Raw genomic sequence first — 23,666 nt, 5'->3', positions numbered from 1 at the left:
TATCGCCGCCTGTGTGTGTATGTGTGTGTGTAACAGTAGTAGTGGCAGTGTTTGTGGCAATAAAATAGACTTCATTAATATGAAATTAAGAAAGCGCTACTCATCTGGAAAACCAGCAGCTGCTGTGATGGCACGTCCCATCCAGAGTGAAGGACTCGCGTATATGGAACGGTATGACCAAGCTGTGCAACACATTACATAAAGTTATTCACAAGATGTTCATCTAATTATATTTTTTAAAGATTTTAGAATGTTTCTGTCTTGTACTACATCGTGATGGGGTTTTCCCCAGAGAAGCCATGAAGATGGAAATTTATATTGATGTATGTATCATTTTGTATGCAGGTCAGCAACCTCTCTTAAAGGGCAACCAACTTCACTTTTTTGTTTTTTAACTGACATCAGAAAAACGTTTTATAGCATCTAAAATCAAATGCAAAACACCAATAAAAATGACTTAATGTGTCCAAAATCTGCAAAAAATTGAGCTGCGAATTGGGCATTTTCAGAAAGGCCCGCCCCCAGTTCGTGACGTCACGCCAAGACGTCTTGCATTGCTGGAGAATAAAAACAATGGCTTCAGATTCGGATAATATGCTTTCTTGTTACACATCCAGTTATGAATATGATTCAGATAGTTCTGAAGAGGAAAGCATAAATGTTTGCAATCGATTAAAGAATTTATTCCCCGTCATTTTGAGGCAAACGGGCGGGGGGAATGTCTCACCCAAAAAGAGGCAAGAAAATGGCCACAGAGCTGTGAGGAATGAATCAGCCCGTATCCACAGGCTGATACATTCCTTCCATGGAGCTTGACTCCCTCTGCTGGTGGCTTTTGGATGTAACACAAGGTTTTCAAAAAAACAGTACAGCAAAATATATTGACGTGATGGAAAGACGCTACAATGCGTCTTTTTTACGGTCAGGAGGTGGTCCTTTTCTGACGACACGTGAGGACTCGTCACCAACTCAAAAACAAGACTTCCTGAATGTTCAGAGCGAGTCTTAAAATGTTACATGTGACAACCGACGTCTCCGGACAAGTAGTGTCCATAATTTGTAAAATGGCTTCAAATGACTTCTACTGGGCGTATTTTCAGAAGATTCCACCGCATATAGCTATATTCTACATTTAAGACTCGCTCTGAACATTCAGGAAGTCTTGTTTTCGAGTTGATGACGATCCCCTACGTGACGTCACATTTGGAACGCCCCGGACCGAGAAAGCGACACACAATGCATTTTGCGGTCCTTTGTTTGGTCTGAAAACATCATGTTGATGGCAAAATTAGAAGGAAAACTACATTAGAAGGAAAACTACATAAATAACGCAATGGTGAATCATTGTGTGTTGCAGCCAATTGCGGTCACACACATGAAGAATGTGTACGTTTCCGCAAATTCCCAGCAGACAAATCAGCCCATTTCCAACAGAGCTTGTGCACCCATCTTGTGCATTTTATGGGTGCGACATTGGAGTCCAGACGGCTCGAATTGATACGGAAGGACTTCTTTAATCGATTGCAAACATTGCAAACATGCTTTCCTCTTCAGAACTATTTGAATCATATTCATAAATATGAAATAATAAATTTCTCCACTGCGAGACTAATAAAGGCAAATCCAATCCAATCCAATCCAATAACTGGATGAGTAACAATAAAGCATCTTCTCCGAATCTGAACTCTCTGAAGCCATTGTTTTGATTCTGGAGCAAGGCAGTGTGTGACCAATAGTGACAGTGGGCGGGACTTTCTGAATCTGCTCAGTTTTCGAGCTCATTATGTGGCAGTTTTGGGACACTAAGTCATTTTTATTGGTGTTTTGCGTTTGACTAAAAATATCAGCCTGCGTCTTTTGGCTATTTTAGATGCTATAAAACATTTTTCTGATGAAAAATGGTGTCGGTTGTCCTTGAAGACTGAAAGCTACATCTTGAGTCCTGATTAATTCAAAGAGCTACCAGTTTGATACATACTTATAAAAGAGATATGAGATATGCTCAAATGACTCATTAACTCATTCACTGCCAGACAATGTGCAAAAACGTATCCACTCCAGTGCCAAGGTTTTTCTCATTTTCACTCAAATGGCAGGACCCACAGAATATTGAGTTTTAGGACTACATAAACATTCAATAGATCATTAGGAAAAAACGTTAATTCCGAAATTATATGGGGCTGGAGTTATCTGAGCTTGAAATGGGGGCTGTCCAAAATATAATAGAATACATAGATTCCTAAATAATAAATAACAATAACAATTCCGCCTTCGTCCAACGACGAAGGCGGAAGTAGTCGCCGAAACATGTCAGGTATTTGAACACCGACAATACACTGTCTGTAAGTAAGGAATCTGCTTAACATTAGTTATCAAGTAGACAGGATGAATTTAGTACAAGAATACATAGATATTGATTTATATCGGGTTGTGTCAGGAAGGGCATCCGACGTAAAAGCTTGGCCAAAACAAACATGCAGATCAAACCTCTAAAGATGGAGGACACTGATTTGCTGTGGCGACCCCTTGAAGGGAAAATCCGAAAGGAATAGAAGATTGATTTATATAGCGCTTTAACCACACCTGAAGCTGTAACAAAGCGCTGACATGGACAAAAGGCAAATGCGGCCCCCTCGTGGAAGGGAAAAAACATTGCCGGAGGTCTGACTAGCGCTTTATCGGCACCCCACAAAAAAGATAAAACCTGAACAAATTCGGGAATGGCGCACCACGTCACACTTTTCAATTCCCAAATAAATTCGGGAATGGCAGCAAATGAGTTAATGATGTTTTCTTTTATGAATAATATTTTTCTTTGTGAAGAGTAAGACACCGATCGTGTGTATTAGTTGTACCTCGATCTTGTGTCGTCCATGTGGCTGTTGTCGACTGACCGCGCAACAAATAAGTCCATCGCAGGCATCGCAAAGTCACCATCCTTGTCTTGGCTTGGACTGATCCTCTTGGACTGACATCCTAAATGGACATTCATATAAAATATTATCAACTGGGTATGTCTATCAGCCATGTGACGTGTGATGGCTGAGTGTCAAGCTAGCTACCTGCTACACAGCGAGTCTTTCTCATCTTGAATTTCGTGTAGAATAATTCCTTCTCTTTCAGCTCGGCGATCCTCAGCTGTGTGGAAATATGGTCAGCAAGGTGGATATTTTAAACAAGGGAAGGAAACCTCCGCCAGGCTTCATCGCTTGGGTAAACGTCAATAAATCAAAGAGCTTCATGGAATATACTGTAGATATGTATTCATTTTCCAGACCACTTTATCCTCACTAGGGCCACAGGGGGTGCTGGAGCCTATCCCAGCTGGCTTTGGGCAGTCGGCGAGGGATACCCTGAACTGGTTGCCAGCCAATCACAAGGCATACAAAGATGAACAACCATCAACGCTCACACATAGAGATAATTTAGAGTGTTCAATCAGTCTGCCATGCATATTTTTGGAATATGGAAAGAAGACGGTGTACCCGGATAAAACCCACGCAGGCTTAGGGAGAACATGCAAACACCATAGTTTATATTATGCAATATTGGGAATCAACAACAGCTGAACATTCACATTTTAAAATACATGCCCAAAATTGTGCATTGCATCATTTTTTTGACGGTAAGCATCTCCGTCAGAATACATTTTTGGGGGAAAAAATCCACATTGATCCATCAAACACAAACAAAAGCATGTGACAAAATAAATGCAAAACTCACCTCACACACATGTGGTTTTTTGCCATGGTGGAGATAGGGATTGTATGCGTCCAGGTCACACGTATCCAGAAACACATAGCCCTGAAAGCAACAAGAAAAGTGAGCCAGAATGCTGATTTCAGAATTGTGTCAGCTAAACATCAACAGACCTTTGCGTTTACGTGATTGAGAAATTGTTGGTACATGTTCTGTTGCATCTTGATCTCAGCTGGGTTGCAGACGGCCATGTGGTGATCCAGCTTCTTTTGGACCGTCCCCCAGAAGTCCTCATGTAACCACTTGCGCATCACCTCCTTCCTAATCATCTTGTCTTCATCTTGCCTCATCAGGAATGTCTCCAAGTCCTCCACAATGACAAGAATTTAGATATGTCTTACATGCTAGGTCCTCAGTACCTTGACTTATGAGTTCCATTCATGGCAATACCAAGTTTGTGTCTCAGTTTACTTGGGTGTCAAATCAATTTTAGACATTGAGACTAACTTAATTGCCAATAATCGGTTCCAGCCCCATGCATCCATTCATTTTTTTGCATCCGCTTATCCTCACAAGTGTGGCGAGCCGAGATCGGAGAGTTATACCTGAACTGGTTTCCACTCCCTACCCATTTTTGTTTAAAAAAAAAAAGGAAAATAGCACAGAATATAAAAATTTTGTACAATTAAACTGTTATCATGTACTAACTATTATTATTCAATCGGAACATAATTAAAGACAATCTTAAGCCTGCCTATTCTCATTCTCTTCATGAATTCACATATGTACGTGTACAGTATTTGCTTTTTTTAAAAAAAACAATACTACTTTAATGGCTTAAAAACTCAATTAAGTATTTTGTTTTGGTGTTTTCTGTTTAAATGTCCAGGTGACATTTAAACAGCTTCTTCCCCTAAGCCATTAACTCTTGAAACAGTAACCCAAATAGAACTGTATAGTGCCTCAATTTTTCTTATGATACTAGTGCAGCGTGTTCTACCAGAGACAAATTCCTTGTGTGTTCTACATACTTGGCAATAAAGATGATTCTGATTCTAAAACTTAGATGGCATCAGGTATACTGCTATCTTCAGATACGACGAACCTACTTTTAATTTGTTTAATAATAATAATAATAATAATAATAAATATAATCATATATTATATATATAATTATAATTATAAGTATAATTATAAATATAATTGTCATTATCATTATAATTATAATAATTATTGTAATAATATAATAATTAAAAACAATTATAAATAGAAACAAGACAAAATATATTTTTTTCGAGAGGGCACCATTGGTTCAACCAATCTGTTGCAGAAGGCACAGGGGGCACATAAGGTTAGCAACACAAATGCAAGAGCAGTTGTGATCTTACTTTCAGTTGACATAATCACGTGATTATTGCCCAAAACAGAATACTACTGTCTATAGACAAGTAGGTGCACAATGTATTCTTTAAAAAAAAAATGTCTTTAGTTCCATTTGAAATCTTACATCATCTATATCCAATAAGGGTTGAGTCAATTTTTTTGCCTCTTGAGTTTCAGCTTTCATTTTTACCTGAAAGAGAAACGTAAGGTTCAAGCATCTTATCTCAGGCTTAAGCATCTTATCTCAGGTTGACTAGTGCACTACCTGAAGTAGCCTGGTAGGGGTGTAGGAGAGGGTGCCTCGTCGCATTCTGTATCCTTGCGCCACATCTGTGGCATCATCCCGTTTATTCTGTTTAATGCACGACTTCATCTTTGTCACTGGCGCACTAAGCCTCAACTCAAGCCGCGGGCATGTGGAATCCGGAACCTAAGTGCAACGTGAACATATTTACAATATTCAGTTCCTCAATCAAACCACTGGGCATAGGAGAAAAACAACAAGAAAACATATCGGGGAAGGTGGGGGTGCTTGAGAAGGGATCATATGATGAAGATAGCTGAGTGGACTACACTGAATACACAATGTGGTGCAAAAAGTGTAGTGTTAACTAGGTTCAAGTTGCGACCCTAAATAAAATATTCAAAAAACAGAATTTGGATGATAATCATGCTAAAGCAACCATCAATCTGTTAGACGTGACCTACCTCGCTTGCCAGAAGTCTGATATTGAATGGTATGTGGTAGGTGAGGACACCATCATTACTCTTCTTTGGCCTCATCTCTGAAGAAATAAAACAGAGTGAATGAAAAGTAGTTTATCACTAAAACACGTTTATTGTGAAAATATATCCAGATTGAAGTGTTTTTGGGGGTAGTGTTTCAAATTAGGGTGGAATAATTTCAAGAGGGGTTAGTGTTTGCCGTTTCAAATATTTTTTTGTAAGTTTTAGTCTCTTGAGAACGTGTTGATGTTTCAAATGATTTTCTAGTAAAATGAGTTCAAGTCAATGGCTCAGTTTGTGTAATGTGAGCTCATTCATAACTGCATTCCATACAGAACAGTTTACACTATACCTGCCGTTCCCTCTTGTTCTTTAAAAATATTTTACAATATCTATACGGTACCTAATTTTTGGTCACATCGTATACTAAAATAAAATGTATTATATTTTCATGAGTAGAAGCAAAGTGTAATTTTGGCAATTAGCTAACAATGATAGCTCCAAAAATCGTTGTTGCTTCAAATGTCTCCATTATTTCACTATAACTTCATAGTGGTCGTACAGTGTGGATAAAAATACCTTACTGTATTAAATGTTATAAAAATTGTTATATTGGTTCGGATGATTACCCGTAAAAAAATTTTAAAAAAATCGTCAGTTGTTACTAGCTATTTCTAGCTTGCTAAACCCGCCGTGACGACATAGCTACAGACAGTTCGTAAACCGCATCTCCCATGATGCATTGCGAAAGAGTGTTTCACCTCTCACAAAACTTCGAGGCGTTAACAGGTCCAAAACTACAGTTCAATTAAAAAAAACAACAGTTGAGACTTTTCCCTGTCGACCTTTCCCTGCCGAAATACTTTTTCTTTCGGTCAGTTGTTTCTTCTGACGTCCTTCTTTGCGCATGGAGGCGTTTTGAGTGATGAGCACGCAGCTCGTAGAGCAACTTCCTGACGTCACACCTTTGCGACGGTGGCCGCTCAAATCTTTGAATCAAACTCAAAGCTCAAAACTACTTGCTCCGGTTCCATTTAGGGGTCACTCTAAAAACTGACCATTTTGCCAACATATTTGAAAAAAATGCCTTTTTTTGTAATGGTCCTAATGTTTTCAATAAAAAAATAATTCCGTTATGCACATATGATTTGATTCGTCCATCAAGTTTAGTTTTTTTAAAATATTTTATTTGTCTTATATCCTGTGATTTGACAGCAGCTGATACACATGCGAGTACCCGCTTATGGTCAATATTCTCAGCTGTAACCATGAAATAAGTATAATTGATGCACGATGTAATATACTTTTAATGTGTGGATGCCGCTGCTCACCCACAGAAAAACTTATCCTGTGACTGTAAAGTGACCTTGAGAGTTTTGAAAGGCCCTTGTAAATGAGATTTATTATTATTATTATTATTATTATTATTATATGTGCACAAAACACATTTGTGACTGCAATGGGTAGTAATGCATTGCATATAAATTTACTTGAGTATTTTTTCGTTAATAAAGTGGACTTGTCAGTATAACTTTATTGCAACATACTTTACTGTTAATTGATACATCTTTCTCAGAAAAAAATGACATTTAAATTTTATAGAATGAGCTACATGAACATTGCTACTTGGTTTATCCTGACACTAAACATGGTTGACAGTGTTTGGTGTTCTTTAAAACTGCAAACTCCGTTTAGTTCAGCTTCTCGACATCCAGTTATCTACTTTTATAATGAACGATAGATGCATAAAGGATGGAGAAAAAAACCTCAATTGCGGAGAATTTGTACTTAAGTTAAATTTAACAAATATTTGAAAAACGTGTTAAGATTGTAGACTAGGAACATAAAATTGTCACGTCAATCAGGCATCAATGTCTTACAATTTGCGAATAAGTACGGTGACGCGTCGTTATGACATCACTGACAGCCACCTCGTTCCTCCTCAAGTTTAAAAGCTGAAAAGAAAGATGAAACAAAGTGAACTCGTGTGACCACAAGACGCATTGGATTGAGCGAAAGGCTTGACAAACTCGTATTCTTGCACCTCGCGCATCCTGTAGGTGTCTCCGTCCATCCAAATCGTCCACACGCTGCACACGCCCCACCATCAGCCGCGATCAGCCATCCAATCATGTGAGGCAATCAAAGGCGTCAGGACCACATCTTATCATCACAAGTCAATGCTATTTTGCGTTTGAGTTACTTATTTTTGGTTGTTTTTTTTTACGACCGGGGAAGAAAAGAGGGTCACATGGATTGGTTCACGTCTTCAGCAGCGTGTATAGTCCTTCTGTGGATTTTCTGCTTTATAGACGGTAGGACATTTATTTTTGAATCTATTTGATCTGATTTATCCCTGTCTGACAAGTTGTGAAGAGGACAGAAGTAGCTTGAGTGTGCAAAAATAAATACATAAGAAAATAGATAAATAAATACATTCATAATAATATGACCATCTCCCACTAAGATTAATAAAGACACATTGGGTTAATATTCATTTTTGTTAACTTTATCTATTATTGTTTGCAATGTGCATTACTACATACGAAATTAAATGTTGCTCTTGTGAATTCATAATGTGCATACATACATTATTCAATCATAAATGAAGCAAGCCATATATTTTTAGTAACTTGGTATTCAAAATAATACAATTTAAATATAGTACTCAGGATTTTTCTCTTCGGGTGCTAATGGAGGCTGGGCTGTGAGGGTGTGATTGGTACAAGACTGAGAAAAAATATGCAAAAGGCAAAACTGGGGCTATCTATTACTCAATTAAAATTGCACACACTCTGAAATAAGTATAGCAGTAAAACGTGAACACACAAAATAACTTCCTTCTAATTAATTCCTTTAGTGTTTGTACTGAGATGTAACAAGTGAATGGCATGTGTTTCCTATCCTATGCCATCAAAAATGTTGTTAGATTTGTTAACGTGAACAAAAAATAACTAATAATAAAAAAATGGCTAATGATACCACCACAAAAAAAAATATGCCTAGCCTGGATCAGCTTTTTCGAGATTAGATGGACATTTGTGCAACATGGAGCTCACACCATTAACAAATTCTTCTGGCTCCCTGCTTCACATGCTGTCTAATAAATGTTCACAATATTCAACCAAAATTTCATGTCCGATTTGCCATAGCCTCTATCTCCATTTTTTTTAATCAAGTCATCTGCCTGGGTTGGAAAACTAATCTTCTGATATTGACAATAAAGTACAAAATACTGATTTTTTTTTTAATCACAAGACAAGTCAAGTTGCAGAAAGTAAAAAATGCTTCCCAGTACTTGTCGGAATCTTAATTGTCAATTTAGAATGTCTAAATTCCACAGCCTTATTTTTCAAGACAATGTGAGACCCCAAATTGTTGATTGTATTTCTGCTTTTGAGTTGTTTGTACTCAAACGATGTGCTTTGCGTGCTCAGGTGACTTCTCATGAGACTTTAATGCTCTGTGACATTAGTCACCGCATCAGATTAGACTCCAATCTGACCCTGCCACTTCCTAATCTCTCATTTGTCGGCCAGGCAACGCCGTGTTGGAGCTGCGTCTGCTCTTCCACGCCCTCACCAAGGCAGCGTGCCACCTGTACCTGGCCCTTTTGCCCCTGCGCCGCGCCACCACCCACTTCAGCGACTGCGCCCGCCACCTCCTGGCTGGCACTCAGCACCAGGCCCCAACCCCACACGGCGTGCCGCTGATGGGCCGCACTTGCACACTGCACCTCCTGGAGGGCGCGTGCGTGCTGTGCGAGACAATGCCCAACCTGATGGCGGCGGCGTTGAGCGTGGGCGCAGCGTTATGCCACGGGCTGCAGGGCGGCGCCTACGTGCTGGCGGCCACGTTGCGCGCCATTCAACTCAACCTCTTCTCGCAGATGAACGGCGAGCGCGAGCGCTGGGACAAGGAGCGCCACCGTGCCAAGGAAAGTGAGAAAAGGCTCAACTCCAAAGTGCTAGAGTACATCTCCGTCTTTTGCCAGGACCCCGTCAGCGCCCTGCGGATCAAGGTGGACGTGCCGCCCGTGTACAGATAATCCTTAGCACGGACGTAGTGCCTGCTTGCCCGACACTCAATTAGATACACCTGCTGGGGGAGAAAAGCACCACCTTAGTGAAAATAATCACACCCTATTACCCAACTGTACACCCCTAAGAAAATTACGTAAACCATTCCAGAAAAAGCCCTGCTGCGAATAATTAATGGCCCATGAAAAGGTTTATAATTGCCAATAGATGCCACAAGAGGGCAGCAAATCACAACTTTAGTCAAAATGAAAATACCAACTAATTGCTACTTAGTTCCTTAGCACCAACATTTTCTTGTTGGATAGTCCACTCTTGTGGTTGAGAAAGAGCCCTGCTGCGAATAATCAATGCCCCATGAAAAGGTTTATAATTGCCAATAGATGCCACAAGATGGCAGCAAATCACAACTACAGTCAAAATGAAAATACCAACTAACTGCTACTTAGTTCCTTAGCACCAACATTTTCTTGTTGGGTAGTCCACTCTTTTGTGGTTGCTTCAAAGCCCCTTTGTCAAAATGGGCAAATGGGACTGTGACACTGTGCTCATGGAGTGCCTCGTTGTCACATTTTGGAATAACTCCTGTGAGATATTGTATATCCCAACTACCAGATGCTTTTCGTGGATATACTGTATTTTCCGGTGTATAAGGAGGAGTATAAGTTGCACCCCCAATGAGTGGTGTATTTTCAATCATTTTCCATATATAAGGCGCACCAGACTGTAAAGTGCGCTTTCAATAAATGAAAAGGGGTTTCCAACTATAATACATAAATATATGAGTCTTCCAAATATAAGGCACACCACATAAGGCGCTACAGTAGAGACTGGGGTTACGCATTACTTCTACAGGGGGGAATGGCTGGTGACAGTAGTTCCGAAACCTGTTGTGGCTCAATATTACTTCACATATAAGGTACGCCAGCGTATAAGGCGCAGGGTCATACTTTGAATAAAATCAAGGCTTTGGGGTGTTCCTTATACACCAGAAAATACAGTATTTACATATTGACGTTGAGAAACTGGAGTTCACTATACATCTTAGGCGATGTTGAATTTTGCTCACTTTTATTGCTATTAATTACTCAAATAAGGTGGCAGAAGTACTAAATGTTGGTTGTAGTATTTGGTAAAGCTAAATAATCTCAATATTTTAGTCCCGCAAGTGTATCTAAAATAGTGTCGGGTGGCTCAGTCAACTGGCACTCAACGAGGCCTTTTAACTGCACTGTGGGCCGGTTGATCGGCAGTGATGAACTGTGAACTTTGCCCTGTGGTTTCTCGCTCAAGTAAAAGAAGAAAAATGGTTTGTCCATGGTGCATTTTGTTATGACTGTTTTACATTTATTGATATGTAAAGAAGTTTCCAAAAATAAAAGTCGCAAAACACAACAGGGTTGTTTTTTTATATTTGACCTATTAGGCCTATTTATATGCATTTATATGCCTATTTATAGGCCTATTTATACGCATGCCGTAAAAATGTATTCATTCATGAAATAATTAATTGATACATAGAATAAAAATATCTTCATTCTTTGGATATCGCAACTTCATTCTGGTGACATTTCTTTCCAGCAGCTCCTGTATTTAGTTTTTCTACTTCTTTCAGTCCTTTCCTCTTCCTTTCCTAACTTTGCTCCTGTGAAATGTAAATTTCTCCACTGCGAGACGAATAAAGGTATCTCCAATCCAATTCAATTTCAAATTATTTGCCATTTTACAAAATTACATTTTTTTCTTTATCAGCCTAACACATGAAACGCTGTATCCAAAAGACATACAGTAAAGTCTCGTTATATCGATATTCAAGGGAGTCCGAAAAAATATCGATATAACCGGGACTATCGATATATCCGACCCTGTTTGCATGTAATTTTCTCTGTGCGTGCATAGAAATAGTATCGATATAACCGGGACTATCGATATATCCGATATCAATATAACGAGACTTTACTGTAATTTAAAAAACATACTGTAACTGGTTTGAATTCAATCACGAATACCGGTGTCTTGAAAACTCTTCTTAAAGACACTGAGAAGAAAGTGGCACATGAAGAACAAAAAAGGAGAAAAAGCTAGTGTTGAAATGGAGCTGAGAGTGCAAATGTGCCCTGGGTGCCGAGGCTGGACACGTTCCAGTGGGAGACTAACATCTTACGTCAGGTCAGGTTCAGTCTGGAGCTTCTCGGTGATGGATTTGCCCAGCTTGGGACAAGAAAAACACTTGAGTGTGATTACTAGCCAAGCACCAATCAACACAACTAGAGTAAACCAACCTGACGATTCTTAAAATAGCTAACGTCATTTTCACTAGATCTTTCCATTTTCATTGCTCAGACCAGAACCTTTTTTGCTCCCTGCTCAACGACACATACCATCATACCACACTGTATCCGTTCCCAAAGTCTGCACTGCTTTTGGTCGAGCTTCTGCCCCAAATACCTTGGCTTACGAACTTAATTGGTTCCCAGACAGAGTGTGTAAGGTGAAAAGTGTGTGTCCCAAATATTAATTTCCCATTGGAAACCATTAAAATGACAATAATTCGTTCCCAGGACCACATAAAACATAATTCTCTACTTGCTAATTTTACAAGCCTGAAAACTACACAAAATATACCTTATTTCATACAGTATATCATAAATATGCTATGGTATTATAATTAAAGAAATAAACTGTATTGTATACTAAAGTCGTGTTATTTACCTTTATGATGGTCGTTGATGGCGTGATGGAATGGTGTGGCTAGTTTCCTCAGCATTAAACACTTGATGAGGAACGTAGCCTTCTTCTTTAACCATCTTGAGGAATGATCCCTTGTAGATGCTTTTCTGTGATAATTGTATCTAGTTCCTCATTAATTGTGTTCTGTTTAGCTGGGTTGATAGCTTTTTGCATCAAGTGTAGCAATTTTCTCACTCTCTGTCGTCTGCCTGTCTCTGAAATATTTAAACCACCCCCACTCACTGCTGCGTTCCTGACCAATCACGTGGCTTTAACCAAAAACTGGGGGCGGGGAATAAAGGACAAAAACAGTCAGCTGCCATTTTCTTGTTAGAAGTACGGGCTCGTTCGCGAACGACACATCACTCATTGAGGCAGCTCCGTGTACGAAAAAAGTTCGTGTTTTTTTTGCCCTGATGTGGTTTTTTTTTCCCCGATGTGTTTTTTTTTTGCCCCTGTAATGGGCAGCATTTTCACATCCCCGCTTTGTTCAGCGGAAAGGTCTGTGCTGTTGAACAGTCTGCCACGAGGAGCCCGCGATGGGAAGAAAGGAGCGTCAGCGCGGAGCGCCGATGCATATGTGGAATTGTCGCAGCTTGGAATTGAAGCGGATTTTGTGGGAGATGTGAGACAACCTCTTTTCATCAATGGATGCTACAGCTTCGTGTTTACTTTGAAAACTTTGCTTGTAGCAGATGTGCACCATGACATCTCTGATCCACTGGTGAAAAGGAGGCCTTCATCCTCTCCTCTTTCATCTAGAAGTGCTTCATGTAATAACGTGTTTGTCTTATACTCAAACATCATAGAGTACATGGGGAAAGCTGTTAAGATTGCACAACTGTCCATGTTTTTGTGTTCCTGTTGTGTTTATTATTTTGCTTTGTGTTGACTATTATGTGCTTTGGGTTGACTACTATGTGCTTTGTTACAGCTGCAGCTGTTACGAAAGCACCCCGCGTCATGGCACCCACTGTGCGGCTGCCTCTCCAGCAGCTCCTAAACCTTTTTAAATTCCTTTCCGTTCTACTATTTTGTTTCTTTTATTTCTATTATGCATAGAATACTTCACCCATCACCACTTTCAATTTTGCTGCTGTAGATTAAAGGCTTTCTGATTCTGAACATTACCTTTGTATTCACTCCATAAAACAGAGTGGGACAAATTTTGAACTGCGATATTAACCAAGGTTGAGGATTATTGTTTCAGCATTCTTACAGAGTGTGCCTTCTATTCGTCTCACGGTGTCTTTATCCACCCTGTACGCCTTCTCGGATCTGTGACAAACGAGACAAAACAGCAGTCTGTAGACAAAATGAGCTTAGAAGCCAAACAGGTTTTCCCCCTCCTCGGTTAATCTCATTACTCACACCCTCAACTTTGTCAGAGCCGCCAGCCTCCTCAAGGCCGCTAAAACGTTCTTCTGGACGTCGGACGACAGGTGTGGAGATGGCCTTCCAATGGAGAACCAAGATAATGTTGATAACGACGGATGAAAGCGATTGCGCTTCTTACCTGAGAGGATGAGTTTGGTTGCCAGACTCCTCACAGCGGGTAGGAAGTCTTGCTCCGTGATGACGTCAGCGTCGTGATCAATGAGGAACCTCAACATGACCTAGACGACAAACGAATTTGGTAATTAAAAATATGACGTAGAGCGCCATTCCCGGATTTGTTGGAGTTTTGTTTTTTCATGCATGGGTGCCAATAAAGCGCTGGCCATGGCCTCTGGCAATGTTTTTCTTTTCCACAAGGCGACAGCGTTTCCCTTTTTCCCATATTAGCACTTTCTTCCAGCTTCAGTTGTTAAATTGCGATATAAACCAATATGGATGTACAGTATTGCATTGTATTTGGGACAGTCACCTTCATTTCAAGCTCATATAACTCCAGACTCATATAATTTAGGAATTAACTCTTTTTTTCTGATGAAAGAAGAGAGTCTAACACTGTTTTAAATGTTTATGTACAGTAGTCCTAAAACTCAATATACTGTGGGTCCAGAAATTCAAGTGACAATGACAAAAACCCTGGCACTGGAGTGGACTCATGTTTGCACATGCCTGGCACTGAATGAGTTAATGTTACCATGGTTACCCACTCCACATTTACGTTAAATGCACGCTCACCTGTCCGGCCGCTCCGAGAAAGACTTAAGGCCGTAGCCAGCAAGGCCGGCCGGACAAAAAGATGAATTGACTGATTGCGGTAGGACGCCATCATCAACATGGACGCCGCCATCTTGGCCACACTGTCCTCTTTGCTGATTGGCTGCTGGCTCGCCACCTCTACGACCAGGAAGACACGTTGTGCCTCGAGGCGAACCGAGGGGTAATGGAGAGCCACGGCTGATGTGTGATATATAGCAACAAATAATCCAGAGGTGCCAAAAGTAAAATATGACATTTCTATTCTTGTATTCCACACCCAAAAAAAAAAAACAGAAAATAGATTTGCAGTTGACAACAAATCTATTTTCTAATTTTCAAAGCCTCAAAACTACACAAAAATATATCTTATTTTATGTCTTATTTTATGTATAATAAATGTGCTATAGTATTATGATTAAATAAATAAACTGTACGGTACAATAAAGTCATTTTATTTACCTTTGTGATGGTCATTAATGGCTTGATGGAATGGAGTGGCTGGTTTCATCAGCATTAAACACTTGATGAGGAACGTAACCTTTCACCATCTTGAGGAATGCTCCCTTGTAGGTGCTTTCTCTGTGATAATTGTATCTAGTTCTTCATCAATGGTAATTTGTTTAGCTGGGTTGATAGCTTTTTGCATCAAGTGTACAGATGACTTGTGCGGATTATTTGTGGAGCCTGATTGATGGGATATTTTAACCTTCCAGTCTACACTCTGCTTTTGAACTATCAAAGTTGAAATGGGTCCAAATTTCACTGTTTTCTATTTCTATCAATTTTCTCACTATTTCACTTTTGTTTGTTTTCTGTCATCTCCCTTTCGTGTGTGTTTTTCACACTCTCACTCTGTCTGCCTGTCTCTTCAATGTTTAACCCCCCCGTGATTGGTTCTTGACCAATCACGTGGCTTTAACCGAAGACGCCATTTTGTTTTTTGGAGAACGGCCTCACTCTCTCTCTGTCTGTAACCCCATCCCTCACTGCTGTGTTCTTGACCAATCACGTGGCTTTGACCGAAGACTGGGGCGGGGAATAGAGGACAAAAACGGTGGCCACCATTTTCTTGTTCGGAGAACGGGCTCGTTCACGAACGACACATCACTCATTGTGGCAACTCCATGTGCATCCCGAAAAATAGTTCGTATGACAAGGTAAAATTTTCATAAATGTAACGTTCATAAACCGAAAAGTTCAAGGGGTTCAAAGGCCAAGGGGTTCGTAAACCGAGCTTTCACTGTACACCTCAGTCTTCTGACATGTTTTTTCATTTTGACATGTTTTTTCTTTTCATCCTCCCCACCCACTTTTCAAATTGCTGCTGTGGACTGCAAATGTCACCATCATGGGACGATTAAAAGCTTTCTGATTCTGATTTTGATTCTGATTCAATTTAGTATACTAAAAGGTCAACCAAAAATGAATATCCAAGTACAGATTCATGTATTTATAAGCCGCAAGGTACTTAGTTACTTCCCACTGAACTGATGGGAGATGACATGAGATGCTTGAGAAGGTCCCTCTTGGGATCAGTGCGGTAATCCCAGGCAACATCCCCGTAAATGAGTGTGAATGGTTGTGCCAACTCACATTCACCTAATCTGTCTGATCTCGCTGAAAGCTGCAAAGTGTGTTCGACTCAACCATGCTTTTTTAAAACATGGACATTGCCCAGCATAGGGTGCTACTGGTTAGCACGTCTGCCTCACAGTTTTATGGTTAACTCTTTGAATCCAACCTGTGTGTGTGTGTGTGTGTGTGTGTGTTTCTATGAATAGTTTGAACAATAAATTTACAATCTGTCATTTGGACTCACCAGGCCAGTTGAGCCGTGCCCCAAAGTTCAATGCCAACCTCTTCAACCAGAGCGTCCTCTTGACGAGGCATGACCAGGGAAGGCCCGTTTGCATCAGGACCGAGAGCGGGCACTGCAGCAGAAGGCAAGCCAAGGGACACTTTAAGTCATTTTTATTGGTGTTTTGCATTTGACTAAAAATAACAGCCTGCATGTTTTGGATATTTTAGATGCTATAAAACGTGTTTCTGATGTCAGTTAGGAAACAAAATGGTGTAGGTTGTCCTTTAAGACTGAAAGATACATCTTGAGTCCTGATTAATTCAAAGAGCTACCAGTTTGATACATACAGTAAAGTCTCGTTATATCGATATTCAAGGGAGTCCGAAAAAATATCGATATAACCGGGACTATCGATATATCCGACCCTGTTTGCATGTAATTTTCCCCGTGCGTGCATAGAAATAGTATCGATATAACCGGGACTATCGATATATCCGATATCGATATAACGAGACTTTACTGTACTTATAAAAGAAGAGATATGCTCAAATGACTCATCAACTCATGCACTGCCAGACAATGTGCAAAAACTTATCCACTCCAGTGCCAGGGTTTTTCTTATTTTCACTCAAATGGCAGGACCCACAGAATATTGAGTTTTAGGACTACATAAACATTCAATAGATCATTAGGAAAAAACGTTAATTCCGAAATTATATGAGTCTGGAGTTATCTGAGCTTCAAATGGGGACGGCTGTACAAAATACAATACAATACAATACAATACAATACATAGGTATTGATTCATATCAGACTTTAACAACAGCTGAAGCTGTAACAAAGCGCTAACATGGACAAAAGTCAAATGCTGCCCACTCGTGGAAGGCAAAAACATTGCTAGAGGTCTGACTTTCTCGGCAACCCCCACAAGAAAAACCAAAACCCGAACAAACTCGGGAATGGCACTCCACGTCATGCTTTTCAATTCCCGAATACATTTGGGAATGGCAGTCAATGAGTTTAAAAAAGTTGTTGACCACTGTTATTGCATAAAGCAAAAAAAAGACCATGCAGTGGCTTATTATTTGGAAAAACTTGGAAAATTAGGTCTATCGTAAGACAAGTACAGTAAAGTCTCGTTATATCGATATTCAAGGGAGTCCGAAAAAATATCGATATAACCGGGACTATCGATATATCAGACCCTGTTTGCATGTAATTTTCTCCGTGCGTGCATAGAAATAGTATCGATATTACCGGGACTATCGATATATCCGATATCGATATAACGAGACTTTACTGTAGTTACTTACCCAGTCCTGAAGCAATGACAGGTAGCGGGATGTCGTAGGTAAACATAATGTAGGAGATGACTAAAAAGTCGGTGTAACTCCTGTGGTTGGGCAGCAGGATAACAGGTGCATCCAATACCATCTCCTGAAGCTACAAATTGCTAAATGTTTCAAAGAAAGTGTGTCATGAAAATGAATTTGTAAATTCTCGTTAAATATGGCGACCGTGTGGAGCACATCCATGTTGACGTAGATGTGGGAGTAGATACGCTTGAGGACTTTGCTGAGCATGAAGCCCATCAAACGCACAAATCCAAGCTGCAGCTTTTGGGACATCTCCTCCAAAATGGCAGCCGCCTGTGCTCTCACTACTTCATGTGTGGAGCCCGTCCGTCTCTGTGGCAATCTAAGGAACATGTCGGATTGGAAATTGCTTTCTTTCATTAACAAAACCGTAACAGTAAGAGGTTAGAACATTTCTGTGTTGATTTGGGGTGCATGCTCACCTCAACGATTACACTTCGTACATTGCGGGAGGCCAGCACGGCTGCGTTGAGTCAATCAGTGGTGTTTTGTTATGTGGTCTGAAAGTCCTCAGGGCATGGCTTATGTCACTGCTGTGCCTCCTTGCCTCCAATATGTCCACCATCTCCTCTTCATCATCATTATTATCCTCCTGGAGTCCTAGTGGCACATACTTCCAATCCTGACAACCACCACATCACAGTTACTTTTGATTTCTTGCATATGCATTTGCTTGGGACCATAAAGTATGGACAAAGAGTGAAGTCTTAGAATGCTGAAATAAATTGGATTGGATGTGCCTTTATTTGTCTCGCAGTGGAGAAATTTACATTTCACAGGAGTAAAGTTATGAAAGGGAGAGGAAAGGAAATTCTAAAAATTACAAGCAGGTACATCTGACACGTTGACATGGTATCCCAATATACGTATATTCTAGATTACTGGACATACAAAGTACTCATTTCTTTGGAGTTTATTGTGTGATTGTATATAGTGCAGGTGCTTAAGTCCCTTTGCAGTTTCCGACGTTAGGACGGAACAAACATACCAAGTGCAATTAAAGGTGCTATCAGAACTAATTCTGTTTGAGTAAGCAACTGTAGCAACTGAAAACTTGCCGTCCTTACCGTGTTTTTCATCTTATGGTGGACGTCCAGTGACACTCTCCGAACCTAACCCAGTCCTAAATATTCACTTTTACTTGTTATGGCCTTAAACCCGTTTGAAAATACACGCCAACACTCGATGTGGGCAAAGGTAAAACTAATACAGTGACACATGCCGGCAGAAACTTCCGCGTTATGCTGTCACTTTCGGTTTTAGTTCCTCTTAAAACACACAAGCTCAACAATATCGAAATCTTCGGATGTTTTAATTGACTCATTAATGAATTATTATGATTGGTATATTTAAATATTGTTTGTATGTATGTATCTATATACAATGATGCCCAAAATATTTTCCCATGAACCCACGCGTAACTCGAAACGCATATGGTCCCAAACATTGGAAATAAATCTAAATGTTTCATTGAAAAATACCACATCAAAATATTACTCATAAAATTATGTGGAATAGTGACACGGTTAAATAAAGCAAACCGTTATTCTCAGTTGGCTCACAACGTGGTGTTCCCTCTGCTGTACACGGCGTAGCCACTTGGAGGCAGTATCGATATTATATGGTAGAACAATTCTATAACATACTGTACTGTACATGTGCACTGAGGCAAAAGTGACGTCACAAGTTATCTCAAGTAATAAATAACAATAAAAGTTAATAGAATAAAAACCTGTGAACGTTGTTATATTATTTTTATTTGTTGTTTCTGTTCAATTTTCTTCAATAATCTGAAAAAATGACACGAAAGCCTGTATATGGAACTTCCAATTGTCTGTTAGCTTTATTTTAAGAAATACACTCCATACATTCCTGCTCCAAGTAACCAACGTCATTTATTTGACTTTGTTTAACTTTTGAACAATGAGTGTAGGGCAATTTGACAAATTTCAAGCTCTTTCATAGAAAGAAAAAAATATGTTGCCGCATATTAAAATAACTGTATGTATATACATATGTGCGATTATAGGTCATACGATAATCTGATGAACAGTTGTTTTTTCACTGAGCATACGTGAAGTCCATCATAAGAAATACTGTCAAATTCCCTTTGTAAATTCTTGCAACATGACATTTGATAGCAATTGTAGGCAAATTAATGTTCACGGCATTTAAAGCACAGGTGAAGAATAGATGCATTAAAATGAAATTAACAAATACATTTGATACCAAAGAAATGACACAGATGTTCTTGTTTTTAAGAACTTCAGTTTTTCCCAACGTGTGACTAAAACCAAGCTATTGGGCTTCCTGACATTAATCAGCCCCCATAAATAAAGGTATTATAAAACAGTTACAGAAAATTGAGGAGTGTGCACCCTATTGTGATGAACACGAGTTGTGTTTCTGGACTGCCTGCCCAGCCATCAAGTGTGAAATGATCTCAACTTTTCTTGGGAATTTCTCCCACTTGTGACATTACAAATGGCAAATTTACATATCCTGTGTCTATCTTTGGTTTTACTGCCAATTTTAGACAGCGGAGTGCCCGGCGAACACCTACGCTGGCATGGAGAGAACAGACAAACTCCTCACATGAAGGCCGAAGCCAGAATGGAACTTGCTAACATCTGCACTGTGAGGCAGATATGCTAACCACCTGCTTTTTTTTTATACATATTTTTTGTTTTTTTACACGTTATGTTTTGTTAATACTAACAACACTTTTGGCACACTAGTATGCAATTTACATGTTACAAGGAAACCACTGTGCTGCGCAAAAAAACATTGCTGGGGCCAAATTGTCGTCATGCCTCACACACCAGCAAACTCCTGTACCTGGCTACTCGCCTCAACATGTGCAGCACTAGTCTTACCACATGTAGTTGTGCAGAACGGCGAGGCAGGAGTTAAAAATAATGTAATTAGTAAGACATGTTCAATGGATCTTTGTCTGTGCAGTATATGCCCTGTGATTGACTGGTAACCAGGGTCTAGCACAGTGGTCCCCAACCTTTTTTGCGCCACGGACCGGTTTAATGTCGGACAATATTTTCACGGACCGGCGGATAAATACAACAAAATAAAATGATACGACAGGCATTTCTTTCTTTTAAATATAATAATAAATGTGAATCCATTGTGTATTTTTAGTCATAGACTGATCTAATCTGGTAATTTTTCATTTTTCAAAATAAAACATAGTTCGGACTCAGATAATAAATAAAACGGAAATTATGTAAATTTTTATTCTTTCTGCGCGGCCCGGTAGCAAATGACCCACGGACCGGTACCGGTCCGCGGCCCGGGGGTTGGGGACTTCTGGTCGAGCATACTTTCTCTGCCTAAATTAGCTAGAATAGACTCCAGCTTTTTGACAAATCCTCATAGTAGGCACTAACGAAAAGGGGTGGACTGTTCTATAATGTACAAAAAACTATTAATATACAGTAAAGTCTCGTTATATCGATATTGGTTATATCGATAGTACCGCTTATTACGATACTATTTTCATTTCCCTTGCACATTTCTAGTCTTTTTATGTATAATTAGTACCGTTTAGTACGATACCCGGTTATTACGATAATCCGGTTATTACGGTGCTCCTTTTCATCCCCCGCCGGCCATTTTTGTTGTTTATATCGATATATCAGTCGCGCCATTGGTCAACTTGGTCACGTGTCTTGTTACGTGAGCCGCCATCGGTCGCGCCATTGGTCGACTTGGTCACATGAGCCGCCATCGGTCGCGCTATTGGTCGACTTGGCCGTGTGACTTTGTCACGTGACACGCCATCGGTCGCGCCATTGGTCAACTTGGTCACATGTCTTGGTTACGTGTCACGCCATCAGTCGCGCCATTGGTCGACTTGGTCAGGTGACTTGGTTACGTGCCCAGCACCCATGTAGCAGAGCCATTTTCATTTTCAGACGCTAGCTCGTGTGTGTAGCAGACGAGATTGAAGTGTTTGTGTTAAAAGGTAAAAATGGGAAGCAGAAGAAGATTGATGACTTTTTTAAATTGTATACATAATACAGTAAGATGTAAGCGTTGCAGTTTCCCTGTTGTGTTATGTACATGCCCACTGTACTGTATATGAATGCAATCGTTTTTTGCAACAATGTTTCTTGTTTTGTCTGCTGAAGCGCGATGATTTTGAAAATTATTAACATTCCATAATGTGTATTAAAGGACAGCCGATGTCACTTTTTATTCAAATGCAAATAAAAATGACTTCACGCCAAGACGTCTTGCATTGCTTGTGAATCCAAACAATGGCTTCAGATTCGGATAATATGCTTTCTTGTTACACATCCAGTTATGAATATGTTTCAAATACACTGTAGTTCTGAAGATTAAAGCATACATGTTTACAATCATTAAAGAATTATATGTGCCATTTTGAGGCAACATTGGGGGAACATCTCTCACCCCAAAAAAAGGGAGCTAATGGCCAGCTCCGTTTCTTATATGGCGCTTGGCTGCCCTCTTTTGGCGGCTTTTGTGTAATGCAGTTCGGCGCAGGATCGGATATATCGATAGTCCCGGTTATATCGATATTTTTTCGGACTCCCTTGGATATCGATATAACGAGACTTTACTGGCTGTCCATATGAGTAAGAAAATAAAGGTATTATATTTGGCACTAAGTTTAGCTTCTCTACTAAAAATAAAGGCTCACTTCAAATCAATAAGCTGCCTTGAATAAATTATTCAATCACAAATTGCATTTCAATGCATTTGGCTTGCTAACAAAAGGTGGCCTGGTCCAAGAATATACCATTTGGTGCATTCTGTGTCACAGTCAGTTAGTTGCTTAGGATGGGAGTGCAGGGTGGTGTGGGTCCCTGCCGGTCCACCAGGGGAATCTGCTCCCTCCAGTAGGTGAAGTTGATGTAAGTGTCAGAACAGGGGGGGTCCGAGGATAAGGCTCGCATCTTAAAGGGGAAAACGTGGTCCACCACCTCCCCGAGGCGAACATACCTGCAAGGTGGAAAATAAAATACTTATTGGAAACATATTATTAGGATTTATTTGCCTCATGGAAAGCTGACTCACGATGAGATGTTGGTCTTGGCATGCTCCTGGACCAGCTCCCCTTTGGGGTTCACTGTGAAAATCCTATTCAGTGGCACCCCGACTTCTTTGTAGGAAAAGACATCCTGTCATCCAAATGGAGACCAAAGGTTCATAAGACGGAATCCATTTTAAGGCATATGTGTATTGTTCAGAGTTTAGAGGTGAGATTTTGCTGATTGTATTCATTTTGGTAGGTCTGATAGAGAATAAACACAAGTTATCATATTTAAAAGTGTCATGCTGTTGTATGCTTAGTTGGCCGAACACAAGGCCTATCTGTGGTGAACAGACACAGCCTGCCATCCTCGGGTAAAAAATCTAACATTGGGTGGAATTTAGGACTTGGTAAACACCTTCACAGGAAGAGCTCATTAGCCACGTTACAAATCTATCAGTTCATGGAAAGGCCACACATTTAAACTTCTATGTTATGTTGGTTTATGGATGTTGGTGCTTGTACCAAAGGACGACTTTGAGGGGTGTCCATGGAACATCCAGGGGTGTGGTATTCAAATCAAGAAGGCTGTGTTTTACTAAAGTATCACTTAAATGTGCATATACTCTCAATAAATAGCTTGGCAGAGGGCTGCAGAGGTTGGGTGTCAGTCAAAGAAGCGCACGCAAAGTGGCTTCATGAAAACTACGTCCCCTGCCGGCAGTAAAAGGCAATCTTGTGTATTTGAG

The 23,666-nt window shown here is 40.0% G+C and overlaps 4 protein-coding genes across 5 annotated transcripts in view; 1 reads left to right on the top strand and 3 right to left on the bottom strand.

Moving 5' to 3' along the window:
- Nucleotides 1-57: 57 nt before the first annotated feature.
- fam228a (family with sequence similarity 228 member A) lies at nt 58-7,829 on the bottom strand. 2 transcript variants are annotated; one of them, XM_089022620.1, is made up of 9 exons: nt 7,689-7,829; nt 5,791-5,867; nt 5,348-5,512; nt 5,207-5,272; nt 3,873-4,067; nt 3,724-3,804; nt 3,063-3,138; nt 2,856-2,976; nt 58-182 (listed from the first exon to the last, which is right to left on the bottom strand). In XM_089022620.1, exons 2-9 carry the CDS (start codon nt 5,863-5,865, stop codon nt 101-103), a joined length of 861 nt encoding a protein of 286 aa, XP_088878746.1. In that variant the 5' UTR covers nt 5,866-5,867; nt 7,689-7,829; the 3' UTR covers nt 58-100. The 2 variants fall into 2 exon arrangements, with proteins under 2 accessions (XP_088878746.1, XP_088878745.1); XM_089022619.1 differs by lacking the exon at nt 7,689-7,829 and adding an exon at nt 6,570-6,718.
- On the bottom strand, nt 7,333-19,485 carry LOC148883993 (uncharacterized). Its single transcript, XM_089022758.1, is given in 13 exon segments — nt 7,333-7,763; nt 7,853-7,898; nt 13,795-13,853; nt 13,947-14,030; nt 14,092-14,143; nt 14,706-14,931; nt 15,427-15,445; nt 16,542-16,657; nt 17,343-17,359; nt 17,841-17,990; nt 17,993-18,252; nt 18,338-18,525; nt 18,971-19,485. Coding segments are annotated over 13 exon segments (1,236 nt in total). The 5' UTR covers nt 18,983-19,485; the 3' UTR covers nt 7,333-7,756.
- LOC148883994 (uncharacterized) lies at nt 7,914-9,909 on the top strand. Its single transcript, XM_089022621.1, has 2 exons — nt 7,914-8,123; nt 9,348-9,909. The coding sequence occupies exons 1-2, from the start codon at nt 8,060-8,062 to the stop codon at nt 9,854-9,856; spliced, it is 573 nt and encodes a 190-aa protein (XP_088878747.1). The 5' UTR covers nt 7,914-8,059; the 3' UTR covers nt 9,857-9,909.
- Nucleotides 19,486-19,719: 234 nt separating the features above from the next.
- Nucleotides 19,720-23,666, bottom strand: part of lpin1b (lipin 1b) — a 29,964-nt gene continuing 26,017 nt past the window's right edge. The window contains exons 18-19 of the mRNA XM_089021798.1: nt 22,962-23,065; nt 19,720-22,886 (exon numbers count right to left, since the gene is read on the bottom strand). Of these exons, the coding sequence (XP_088877924.1) occupies nt 22,712-22,886; nt 22,962-23,065 (279 nt within the window). The 3' untranslated portion in view covers nt 19,720-22,711. The remainder of the gene's footprint in view (nt 22,887-22,961; nt 23,066-23,666) is intronic.

The sequence above is a fragment of the Hippocampus bargibanti genome, linkage group LG19 (assembly GCF_051943395.1).
Source record: "Hippocampus bargibanti isolate YZ-2025 linkage group LG19, ASM5194339v1, whole genome shotgun sequence".
In the NCBI taxonomy this organism is placed as follows: Eukaryota; Metazoa; Chordata; class Actinopteri; order Syngnathiformes; family Syngnathidae; genus Hippocampus; species Hippocampus bargibanti.
Note: the sequence above shows the minus strand (reverse complement) of the source record. Positions and strands in the feature narration are given on the sequence as shown.

Excerpts from the sequence above, each read along its gene's own strand:
- LOC148883994 (XM_089022621.1), top strand. The coding sequence starts at position 8,060 with ATGGATTGGTTCACGTCTTCAGCAGCGTGTATAGTCCTTCTGTGGATT. Across the intron at positions 8,124-9,347 it reads GATTTTCTGCTTTATAGACG|GCAACGCCGTGTTGGAGCTG; the intron begins GTAGGACATTTA and ends TTTGTCGGCCAG.
- fam228a (XM_089022620.1), bottom strand. The coding sequence starts at position 5,865 with ATGAGGCCAAAGAAGAGTAATGATGGTGTCCTCACCTACCACATACCA. Across the intron at positions 5,513-5,790 it reads TCAGACTTCTGGCAAGCGAG|GTTCCGGATTCCACATGCCC; the intron begins GTAGGTCACGTC and ends CGTTGCACTTAG. Across the intron at positions 2,977-3,062 it reads AAAGACTCGCTGTGTAGCAG|GATGTCAGTCCAAGAGGATC; the intron begins GTAGCTAGCTTG and ends ATGTCCATTTAG.